This window comes from Desmodus rotundus, chromosome 2, assembly GCF_022682495.2.
Source record: "Desmodus rotundus isolate HL8 chromosome 2, HLdesRot8A.1, whole genome shotgun sequence".
In the NCBI taxonomy this organism is placed as follows: domain Eukaryota; kingdom Metazoa; phylum Chordata; class Mammalia; order Chiroptera; family Phyllostomidae; genus Desmodus; species Desmodus rotundus.
In genome coordinates, this window is record NC_071388.1 from 131,735,106 (window position 1) to 131,748,237 (window position 13,132).

A 13,132-nucleotide genomic window follows, 5' to 3' on the forward strand; every position below is an offset into this window, starting at 1 on the left:
AGTATATATGCAATTAACTTTAAACTGACATGTAATATAGAAATGGCTCTGATCAGGGATTAATAATCTTATTATCCCCACCCACGCTTACCTACTGAGACCTTATTTGGCAGTAATCCAATATTGGGACATTAATTCATATCTGAATTACTATCTGCCCCATGTTTACCTAACATCCCTATAATTGCTCTATCCAATAACAGATGCCTCATCTTGCCAGGCTCATTTCTATCCTTCTCTCCATTCTTAAGAAGACTCACTAACTATAACAATTATAGAGGCTTCTATACATTTTTCAGTGAAGTTTATGTTTTATAATAAACGCTGACCTCTTCCACATGGACATGACCTAGCAGTTTTTGATTTTGCAAACAGAAATCTTATCAGATCCTGTAACATGACACCTGGGGTTAGTCTCTTAAACCTGAACACTTTTGCAGAAAAATTTTCAGCCTCTTGTCTCCTTAAGGCTGTAATTCTCAGCATGGGAATCCTAGTACTTGCCCTCACCTTCTATTCCTTCTATTGGTGTCACTATTCAGACACATATATGAAGAAATAGGCACTCTGAGTCTCCGAATAATTCTAATGCTGATAACTAAAGAATCTTGAGTTATCCTTGTCAATTCTGGGCCCCCGAGCACTAGGCCACACCTCACAGTGACTTTGGAAAGCTTCAATAGAATGTTCCACACTTGACACAGAATTCTGTTTTCCTTTTTTTTCAGATTCGATAGAGCATTTGCCTTTCTCTGTCTGACTTATTTTAATTGACTTAATGCCCTTAAGATCCCGTGTCTGAAATGGCAGAATTTTGTTTTTTTTTAAGTGGCTAAATAATATAATTTCTTTATCCATTCTTCGATCGATGGACACAGGTTGTTTACATATTTGGGCTATAATTAGCCTGCAAAACATAGGGGTCATATATCCTCACAAGTTAGTGTTCTCACTTTCTGAGGGTAATGCCCAGAAATGGAATTGCAGGTAGTACTATAGTTCTATTTTTAATTTTTTGAGAGACGTCCATACTGTTCTCCATAGTGGCTGCACAAATTTATATTCCTATCATCAGTGCACAAGGGCTCCCTTTTCTCCACTCCTCGCCAACACTTATTATTTCTTTTTTCTTTTGTCAAGAACCTCAGGATTTACTGACATATGTTATTTCTTGTCTTTTTTATAATAACCATTATAATAGGCGTGTGGTGGTATCTTATGGTAGTTTTTATTTGTATTTTCCTAATGATTAAAGATGATGAGCATCTTTTCATCTACCTCTTGGCTATCTGCATGTCTTTTTTGGAGAAAACATCTATTCAGATTGCCTGTCCATTTTTTAATTTAATCATTTGGGTGTTTTGTTTTGGTTTTTTGCTGTTGAATTGTATGAGTTCTGTATATTTTGGATATGAACGCCTTATCAGATTTGCAATTACTTTTTCCCATTTAGCAGATTACCTTTTTTTCTTTTGTTAATGGTTTTATTTTCTTTGTGAAATCTTTTGAAGTTGCTATAGTCCTACTTATTTATTTTTTTTTTTTTGTTTTGGCTTCCCTTGCCATTGGAATCAGAATAAAAAAAATCATCACTAAGACATATGTCAAAAAGTTTACCTCCTACTTTTCCTTCTAGGAGTTTCATAGTTTCAGGGCTTACATTTAAGTCTTTACTCCATTTTGAGTTAATTTTTGTATATAGTGTAACGTAGTGATTGAGTTTTGTTGTTTTGCATGTGGCTGTCCAGTTTTCCCAACACTATTTATTAAAGACTGTCCTTTCCCTCTGACTTTTCATGGCTCTTTTGTCGTAAATTAATTGAACATAATTACCTGGGCTTATTTCTGGGCTCTCTGTTCTATTCTATGGATCACAATTTCTGTTTTATTTTTCTAGTACTCATCTAAGAATATGCTTATGATTTCAGAGAGGAAGGGATAAAAGAGAAACATTGATGTGAGAGAGAAACATCATTGGTTGCCTCCCATACACCTCAGTCAGGGCTCAGTCAAGTTACCTAGGTATGTGCCCTGAATGGGGATTGAAACCACAGTCTCTTGATGTACGGGATGAGGCTCCAGACAAGTAAGCCACTTGACCAGGGCATCATGCATTATTATGTTTTTATGCCAACAACATACTGTATTTTTTAGCATAATGTTGCTCACAAATTTTCCTACTCCTCATGTTAAGTAGCCTCTACCCATGGTTCCAATGTCTCTTCTTCAGGTACGTCATTGAGCTCCAGGGATTTGGTCTTGATTGATATAGTGGGGTTAGGAGACTTTAGAGCACTCATGCCTGTGTAGGGATCAGAATATGCCATCCCAAAATATTCCACTTTGTCATAAGGATTATTTTGAGCAAAAGCACTGAGAAACAGCAAATGTAGGAGATGCTTTCTACCCTCCCCCATCTATCTAAAAACACAGCATAAATTTCCCTTTGTCAAGGTTTCACCTCCATTGTACCAGGAAGGAGAGCATGATCATTATCCCTGGAGGTGAAGAAAGCACTGAAAAGAGTCTCCTTAACCAACACTTACCAAATTAATATAGGAGAGCTATATAAATGAACTAAAGTCAAAATTAAGTCAGAAGCCTGCTGTGTGCTGCCTGACACTGAACTTGTCTGACCAGAGATTCAAGCAGATCATCAAGAAAAGAAAAGAAAATGTCCAGAAAAGAAAATGTCCTGCAAAGGTTGATTAATAGCTACTCACCCACATTTTATTGTCTACTCATCCCATAAAAGGAAAACAGAAGGCAACAAAATATACCTTGTAAAGTTTAAAGTTAATCCCCATTTTTTCCATTCTTTATTAGTCATACAAGCAATTTCCAATAGAAACTACAGATGGGGTCTACTTTCCTTCTCTTGTGAGGAGAGTTTACTACTCTGTGTAGTGGCTCTTCTTGCATATCCTCTGTGCTCAATCAAACCTGCCTTTCTACTTTAACCTCTGTCTGACTCCTGTCTTGAATTCCTTCTTGCAGGAAACCGGGAACCCTCATGGCTCAGAGTTCAAGACCCCACTAGAGACTTGCTTCACAGCATCAAAATAACCCTTACCTTCCATTAGTTTCCCAATATATTTACTTTCTTACAATTTTGCTGCTTCTAGAAGCCTAAGCCCCTTCCTTTTGTTTACCTAGGTGTCTGAATTTATCACCCTAGGTTCAATGGCATACAAGTCCCTGGGGCTAACTGTTTCTCTGGACCTTCAATTCTTTTCTACAAAAGCTTCCATGTACATGTAAAATTAAAATTAAAAAGTATGTACGTTTTTCTCTTTGTAAGCTATTATTTGTCAGTTTAATTCAAATTTTACCAACCAAAACTTAAGAGGATAGAGTACAATTTATTTCCTCCCTAACCTTTGCAACATGCTATCTTCTGTGAGAGACTCCAATATATCAAAAAAATGTTGAATTCATGGAAGCCATATTGACCTCTGCTTCACAGCCTACAGCAGAATGAGGGGAGATCCCAGGTCTCTTTTCCTTCACACTAATCATGACTCACTCAACTCTGCTCTCCAAGATCAATGTCGCCCTCTGTCTTGCATTAAAATTATCCCTTGATTCATCATTGCTGACTTCCTGTGCATAATTTTCATCCTGTATTTTAATCCTTTTCTTATCTTAGTAATTTCAATGTCTAATAAAACAATATTTATTATCACTTTCCAATAGTCACTATTATCTAAATAGCTAATCTGCAAATTGCTTTAGCTAATAAATGTGTGATAACTAAAACTCATTTCTTCATTTTGTGAAATCTAAAAAATTTAATAACTAAAATTCTTACATTTTGAAAATCGATGCCTACATGATATATAATAGGCAAATTAAAAATAATACATTTTAAAAGATGATATTTTTACCTTTGAAATTACAAAACAATAAAAATTAACATTATCAAACATATTTTTGGCACTCAAAAGAATATAGAAATAGATAATTTAGAGGAAAAGAAAAAGACATTTCCAATGAAATACAATTTAAAAGTCATTGCCATTAATAGTCTTGAAAAAATAATCTGAAAGTATAAAACTATTAATTGTACCTTTGGATTCTAACACAAATATGGGGATTATATCTTATCATAATTTGTTGAAAATACCAAGCCAGACAGGTGACAAAATTTAATGTCCATAAATTAAAAAAGAAAAAAGATAGGAAGCCACTACCATGTCACTCAACATGTGTTGCTAATGTAATTTAAATTCTGAATTACAGAATTTATATATGTTTGTATATGTCTGTACAACATATATATATTCGACCAATTAAATTATTAATATGTTTTAATACTTACAAGAGAGCCTTTATTTGTTATTTACTTTCAGAAATGCTTTAGATTTATAAGAGAGTAGAGGGAATAATACAATGATTTAACAAATCAGACAACTTTGTTATAAATGTTTCAGATTTTTAAAAACCAATATGTTGTAAGTGTGGTTGGAAATATATAATTTTCTCAATGCCATTTCCCTTTTTCACTACCAAGATAAAGCCAAAAGGATTGTAAATGATATTAAATGTTGAAAGAACAAAATAAATAGTTGCAGATATAGCATGGGATACACACTATCAAGTTTGATCTAAAATATATATTTTTACATGAGTAAACATATTAGATGCTGGACTCACTAGTTATCAGGTAAATGTATGTTAATACAAGTTTACTTTTTATGTACTAGAGTGTCATAACATAAAAAATACAAAATCATTGTTTTTATAAGTTGAGAAAATAAGCCTTTTTATAGACAATTGATGAAAACAAGATGATGTGGTCTTTTTAGTGATTTGATCAGCAATAAAAGTAAAATAAACACTTTGCAATTATGTTCCTAGGATTCTATGCTAAAAAACATCATGTTTGTGTATAAACATACTTATATGGGCAAATGTACATTTTGACATTGTAAGCAATGATGAGATACCAGAAACAGTCTAAATGTTTATCAAATAAAAAAATGATTAAGTAAATTACTTTATCCCTAGCATAGAAGTAGTAACAGGCTTTAAAAGAATTAGATAGGGCCTTATACACTGAAGTGAAAACTTTTCAAAATATATTGTAAGTGGAAAAACGTAGTTGAATAATACACATAGGATAGTCCTACTTTTGTAATTACACACAGCACTCACACATGCATAGAGAAAATCCTTGAGGCATGGCAGCCTTCAATTAGGAGTAAGCGAATGGAATTAATGTTGTACTGATGAGGCAGAATTTTTAAACCCATATTATTTGAACACTTTACAATAAATTCACACAGTATTTTGTAATTTAAAAAGTAGCAAAAGTGAATGACCTCAGTATAGTAAAATTGGAAAAGTGGGGGATATATAGAAATCACATACAGATAGAAAAGAGAGATGCTGTATGAGGAAAATGAAGATAGTCCCTTTAAAAGCTGGATGACAGGTTTTCTCAAAATTATATTGGTAATCCACACAATATTATGCTTGAGTAAATATTTTAAATATTTTAAAATATGAAGTTATTTATTTAATAATACTTTCTCATTAAGACTATATATAAATACACTATATATAAATATATAGTTATATATACATAAAGATCTCTCTGAGAAAACAATTCACTGACTATAATCAAGCAGATATTCTTAAAGATATAATTTTACTCACTGGAATAAAATTAGTAAATTTTGTACTAAAATTAATTTCCATGGATTTTAATACACTTATTTATTTGAAACATTATGAAGGCATATACTGAAAGTTCCATGATCAAAAGCTAATAATCATAATATAATGCTGTATGTACTAGCAGTTAATTGCTTCTTTGACTTTTGGATAATTTAATTGCATTCATTCTTAAATTTAAGCTTTAAGAAACTGTAATTACTACATGGAACTATAACTCTAATTTCTCTGCTAATCCAAATGATACTTGTTTCCATCAAAGTATTTAAAAATAAAAATAAATTCTTATACTTACTTTCAACAATTACTTGTCTGTCTTCCCAGTTATCTTTAATAAGCTGTATATTTCCAAAGTGTGCATCACTGTAAAAGATTCGGTTGGTACCACTTCTTTTTTGATTATAGTCAAAAGCCAAGGCTATAACATTCTTGAAGTAATGTGGATTCTCATATGGCCTTACTGGTGAATTTAAATTGGTTTCATCTGAAAGATGTATACTTTTTAATATTGTTCTCCCTGAATACAGCAGATAGCCTTCATGCCTTCGGCAAGTAACTCCGTCCTCTGCCAAATATCCATGGGCACAAGCACAAGTTCTCCAGGAACTTCCTCTATACAGACAAAGTTGTTGGCATCCGCCATTGTCCTTGGCACAGACATTGGTCCCTAAAGATGAAAAATAAAAGATACACACATGCATTTGTGTTTTTATATTGTTTTCCAAATATATTTCCTAATAAAAATTTAATATTGAATATTCTGTCTTTTAATTCTTGATTTTTAGACTGATCATTAAAATATAAAATAGTATAAAATACTGGGTTTTTAATCACACAATTTAAATTTTTCAATTTCTCATTTCAAGTACCATATCATTTTGCTTCCTTCATCATTCAAATAAAAGCATTAGAATTTTCCCTTAATCAGTTAGTTAAGTGTATAACTCTTTTTGAAGCAATACTGGGATTATAAATTATATGTACTGTAATCTTTGGCATAAGTAACAGAGTCACTTAAAACATAAACTGAGTTCACAAATAAAACGTGCACTACTTTATTCTTTGTGTTTATGAAGTATGTAAGGTATCAAAGCAATTTATGGCTCTAATGTGCCTCATACCCTCAGAATATTGGTGAATAGTTTGTTACTCCAGTTTTGAGTGAAGATGTACTATGTTATCAAGATTTCCCCATCTGGCTAAGTCTCTGCTATGAATTCATCATCATTATCTCCAAAATTACTATACTTTCCTTTGATGTCAAGAAAATTAAATACAATTTTATTTATTTATTTATTTATCCTCACCCGAGTATATTTTTTATTATTGATTTTAGTGAGAGACGAAAGGAGAGAGACAGAAAGAAAGAGAGGGAGAGAGAGACAGAGAGGCAGAGAGACAGAGAGACAGAGAGAGAGAAGCATTGATGTGAGACAGAAACATCAATTGGTTGCCTCCCATACATGCCCTGACCAGGGATAGAGCCCCCAGCCTAGTCAGTGTCCTGACTGGAAATCAAACCGGCAACCTTTTGGTGAATGGAACAATGCTCCAACAAACTGAGCAACCTGGCCTGGGCTAAATACAACTTATTTAATAAACATAACAACAAACATTTAATGGAGGTAATTTTTGTTTAAATATCCAAATCATTGTCACATCAGTTTCATAATACATACTTCAAAGAAGTGGTGACATTGGTCTTATTTCACACTAACAGCAAACTTCAGGAGCCATAATCAATTTATATATTAAAATGTAATCAAAAACAAACATTTTGGTTTATACTCTCTAATATGCCAATTGTGCTTTGCACTTTTTTACTGACTATGTGTATCTATCAAGTTTTTCTGTATTGCTTAGCCCAAACCTATAATAAAGACATGCCAGACACATAATCTGTCCATAACATGTACTGTCCTAGGCAAAAATATCTATGTATAAACCTATTATGTCCATATTTATTTCATTAGGCTACTGTATGACTTTTATAAGAAATAAAATTCCCCCTTCAAAAGAAGGGTTTTGAGGTTTTGGCCTCGAATAAAAATTAATCCCTAATATAAGTTTGATAAATAATAAAAATAAATAAGATAAAGAAATAACAAAATATATTCATTGTATGAGAAGACTGACCTTTCTCTCTTACTCGGTTAAAGATTTTAACCTCCTTCAGGTTGACTCCAAGACCGGTTCTCATGGTTATGGTTTCTGTGGCATCATTTTTGTGACCCCTTCTGATGGACCCATTGGCATGTGCTCTGCCAAGAGGATGAATATGCATGATCAACACTCTTTAATGCAAATCAAGCCAGTTACTTCAGCTCAAGATAACAGCCCAGCAAAAGGAAAGAAACTGACTTGTAGCCTGTGACATTGAAATGGTTAAGTCTAGGATAGAAAGAGTGATGGCCTTCGCTGTGGAAATTACATGGTTTTATGAGATCCTTTTTGTGACCTTGCTAAGGAATGGTTAATCCTACAAGGGTAAAGCGACTGGCACTGCAATAACATTTTGAGACTCAAATACTCATGAAAAAATAAATTACCTGTCAGACCAGTAGATGTAAGCCCCAAAGACTGCAACTGAAAACATATCCACATTGCTCCCTGACAGCACCATCTCACGATTCCCTCCGGTCTCAAGGTCAATTCTTTCTATTTTGTCTGTACGAGCATCACACCAGTACAATTTATTTTCCTAAAGATCAATTGGAACATAACATTACAAGCTTTTTCTTATTGTTTTCTTAAGAAAATGAACACTAAAAGAGGACTAATGCAAGTTGGCGGCTAGTGGTACTCTCAATACTTAAGAAAAGAAATCCAACAGACCTCGTAGTCAATGGAGATGCCATTTGGCCATGCAATTCCCATGCTCACAAGGACAACCTTCTCTGAGCCATCTAAGCGAGCCTTTCCAATGCAGGGCATCTGTCCCCATTCAGTCCAGAACAAGTAGCTGAAATTAAATTGTTGATTTATTCAAATAGGCACAAAAAGACATTATTAAAAATATCAGTAGTAACATTCATTCTAAGAAAACCAAAATAATACATTCTAGAAATCAATATGCATGCATGTTTCATTGCAATAAATATTTTTGTTAAAAAATATTTAACTATTCATAGAATTTATGCAGAAAAACTCAAAATCCTACCAAAATTCTTTTAATGCAAGCCACTCCCTATCTGAAATTCTATTTTGAAAACTGCTTGCCTAATTTGCTCTTTTTTTTTCACATCTCAAACATCATTTCCTTCAAGAAATTTTCAGCATTCTCTCTGATTATTGCACCATGTAATCTGTTTCATATCATGAATGAGAGTGGCACATTTACCCTTGTAATTCTGCACAGTGTTATTTTTCATTAATATTTTTGCCTCCACTAGCCTATCAGCTCACTGAGGACAGTGATCTCTTCTCTTTTTTTATTCATTATTAAACCTGTATCACTAGGTAACTAGAACATTTTTAAAAAATAAAAATTAGTGTAGGTAAATATTCAGTTCATGAATGTATACATGAATGCATCATAACTTTCAATTCTGTCCACTGCTAAATGTAACTATGCTAATTTGAATTTTAGAAATTGTCTTGTGAAGCCTTCCCTGACTGGGAATTGAACCAGCAACCCTTTGGTTCTCAGGCTGGCACTCAACCCATTGAGCCACACTAGCCATGGCTGAAAATTCTTTATAAAATAAATGTGTTGGGTTTTTATAACTAGACAAAAAAAGAGGTGTGGCTAGAATCCCAAGTATATCAACTCTGAAGAAAGTTTCATTCATATTTATAAAGTCTACACATTAGAAAGATAAAATTTTATAGCAAGGAATCCAACTAATATTTTATTGGTTACATCTAGAATGAAGCAGGCATGATATTTTTAATCCTTGTATTAAAGCTAAGATTTTTAAAACTTTGAGACTCATTGTATTAAAAATATTAAAAATAAAATAATGGTTTAACTGGAAGATAAAATGTGTTGCTCCACTTGGAGTTATAAGGACAGATTTTGGCATCAATAATGCTCTTAAAAGAACTAGTCAGTCATTGTGTTAAAATGGCAGGGAATGTTGTCCTGCGAAGGAGGCATTTTGGGAGCCAGGACACACACATGACTCCTTATTCAATCTAATTCTTACCTACTTTCTCATACTATGAAGTTCAAATATGGATGAGAATGTATATAACATATCTTTCATTTAATAGTAATCTGGTTTCAAATGAACTAAATGGGTAATAAAAATATTATTTTGAGTGAGAACACTGACTCAAGTACTTAACATATTTAAGCCTAATTCTCAGAGCTATAAAAATTGCAGCTCAGGATGTTAAAGACTCACAGTCTCCTGGGTGATAAGAGTTCACACCAGGAACTGCATTCAGGCTTTGTAACCCAGGCCTGTGCAGTCCTCTCTATGATATGTTGTGTTGTCAAAAATAAATATAACGGTAAAATAATCTTATATCAAATTCAATTTTTCTTTAGGCATAAGGAGTATAACAAAGATCTTCATAGTTAAAAACAAACAGAAAATAAATTTAAAAAAGCTGTTAATATTGAGGAACAACTCTCTCTTTTTTCCCAAGTACTTCCTACTCATTTAAAGTTTGCAATACATCCACGCAGAAGGCTGGGATGAATGGCAACAAACACAGGGAGGCTGCCAGATTGAGAGACAAAGAAATATGGTCCAAAGGAAAGAACAGAACAAAACTCCAGAAAAAGAACTAAATGAAATGGAGTTAAGCAACCTATCAGATGCAGAATTCCAAACACTGGTGATCAGGATGCTCAAAGAACTCACCAGGTAGTGAAACAGCATAAAAAAAGACCCAGGCAGAAATGAAGGTTGCATTAAATGAAATAAAGAAAAATCTACAGGTAAATAACAGTGGAAGGGAGGTAGCAGAGAATCAAATCAACAGTTTGGAACATAAGTAAGAAAAAAAAAAACACTTAATGAGAATAGCAAGAAGAAAAAAGAATTCAAGAAAATTAGGATAAAATAAGGCGCCTCTGGGACATCTCCAAACTTACCAACATCCAAATCATAGGCATGTCAGAGGAGAAGAGGAAGAGCAAGAAATTGAAAACTTACATAAAAAATAATTAAAGAAAACTTCCCTAATTTGGTGAAGGAAATAGACATACAAGTCCAGGAAGCAAAGAGAGTCCCAAACAAGTTGGACCCAATGTGGGCAACACCAAGATACCATAATTAAAATTCCAAAAGTTAAAGGTGAGGAGAGAATCTTAAAATCAGCAAGAGAAAAGCAGAGTTTATTAAAAAGGAGTTCCCATAAGACTGTCAGCTAATTTCTCAAAAGTAAATTTGCAGCCCAGAAGGGACTAGTAAGAAATACTCAAAATGATAAAAAGCAAGGACCTATAACCTAGATTACTCTATCCAACAAAGCTATCATTTAGAATTGAGAGCATATGAAGTGCTTCCCTAACAAGGTAAAATTAAAGATGTTCATCATCACCAAGCCATTATTATATTAACTGTTAATGGGAACTACATTAGAAAAAGATGATGAAAATATGAACACTAAAATGGCAATAAATTCTCAACTATCACCAACTGAATCTAAAAAAAACAAACTAAGCAAACAATGAGAACAGGAACAAAATCATATATATGGAGATCATTTGGAGGGGTATCAGCTGGGAAGGGGAATGGGGAGAATGAGACAAAAGTTTCAGGGATTAAGAAGTACAAACTGGTAGGTACAAAATAGACAGGGGGATGTTAAGAACAGTATAGGAAATGGAGTAGGCAAAGAATTAATATGCATGACACATGGACATGAACTAAGGGTGAGGGATTGCTGCTCGGAATGGGGATACTGGGCAGAGGGGGGCAAAGGAGAAAAATTGGGACAACTGTAATCACATAATCAATAAAATATATTAAAAAAAACAAAATATAAAAAGGAACTTTTACATAATGGAATACTATGCAGCAGAAAGAAAGGGAGTTCTTCCCCTTTGCGACAGCATGGATGGAACTAGAGAGCATTACGCTAAGTGAAATACACCAGGCAGTGAAAGAGAAATACCATATAATGTCACCTATAAGTGGAACCTAATCAACAAAGCAAACAAGCAAGCAAAATATAACCACAGACATTGAACTAAAGAACAAACTGACAGTAATCGGGGGGTGGGTGGATAACGGGGAAAAGGGGGAAGGTCGAGTCAAGGAATGTGGACAAAGGACTTATGTACAAAACCAAAGGAGGGTGGGATCAAGGGTGGGAGGTGGGGATGGGTGGGGTGGGGGGAGTAGAGGGGAGAAAATGGAGACAACTTTACTTGAACAATAAAATTAAAAAAGGAACATTCAAAAGTGTTTTAAAGGTTTATAGGAATACTGTTAGAAATCATCATAACACAAATATCCCTATCATTTTCATTAGAAACAGAAATCCTTGACAGAAAATTGTGCAATGGATACAAATCATAAGTTAATTTCCAGTTAATTTTTGACATTTGGATAATAGGTATAAGCCTACATTTAGTTGCAGTTGAGATGCTCCCGAAGGCTAGCATAGTTTCTTGTCCCCAAGTTTATTGAATTTATCAGAAGACAATGATATTGATATCAGAATTAGTTTACATACAGGTACACTTATAAAGGAAGACAAATCATTTTATCTCATAATAGATTCAAACTGAAAAATATATATTTAAGACTGTCTAAGTGTCTTTGAATAATTTCAAATAGACTGCTTTTGTGAAATCAGGCTACACAGAAACAAAGCTCTGACTCTGATGGGGGAAAGGTAAAGAAGTGTAAGGGAACAAAAAGAAGAATGAGTAAGTCTAACGTGTTAAAAAATAAGAAGTACTAAATGTCTTTTTATAAATTATAGTGAAAACCAACTCTTGAATCAATTATTTTCTTTGAATTTAAGATTCTCTTGGTGACTGTTAAATTGTTTCCCAAAAGCACAGATTTGGGTTACAATTTTTACTATAAACTTGTTATTTCTTCCCTTTCCTATTCATTTTCTAAGAAAGCATGATTTAGATACATTATCAGATATGCTGAACAAAACCTGGGATAATGAAAATTTCCCCGGTGGCGCAACAAAAAGAGAATGTGTAATTCTCTTAAATGAACAGTGGCCTGGTGGAAAACAGAACCAAGAACGTCACTGTGTCCTCTGTAGGTTGGGGGTCAACCATGTGTTAATATGTCTGCAAACAGTAAGACAAAACCAAAACAAAAGCCTACAGATCATCAATAGCAGTCAGGTTGTATGTAAGCATCAACTTTCTGACAAAAACTGCTTACAGTGTACAGTGTCTTAATAGTTTCACTAGACTCACTGGAAACTCATACTAATTGAATACCTTGTAGGCCAGCATGTCAATGTCTCCTCATTCAGAACACAAGCAAAATAATAAAATATTATAAAATTTTAATACATTTTA

The 13,132-nt window shown here is 33.5% G+C and overlaps 1 protein-coding gene across 1 annotated transcript in view; it reads right to left on the minus strand.

The window, feature by feature from the left end:
* Positions 1-13,132, minus strand: part of LRP1B (LDL receptor related protein 1B) — a 1,720,016-nt gene that overhangs the window by 389,403 nt on the left and 1,317,481 nt on the right. Inside the window, exons 40-43 of the mRNA XM_053919407.2 lie at positions 8,515-8,641; positions 8,229-8,380; positions 7,816-7,940; positions 5,975-6,346 (exon numbers count right to left, since the gene is read on the minus strand). Of these exons, the coding sequence (XP_053775382.1) occupies positions 5,975-6,346; positions 7,816-7,940; positions 8,229-8,380; positions 8,515-8,641 (776 nt within the window). The remainder of the gene's footprint in view (positions 1-5,974; positions 6,347-7,815; positions 7,941-8,228; positions 8,381-8,514; positions 8,642-13,132) is intronic.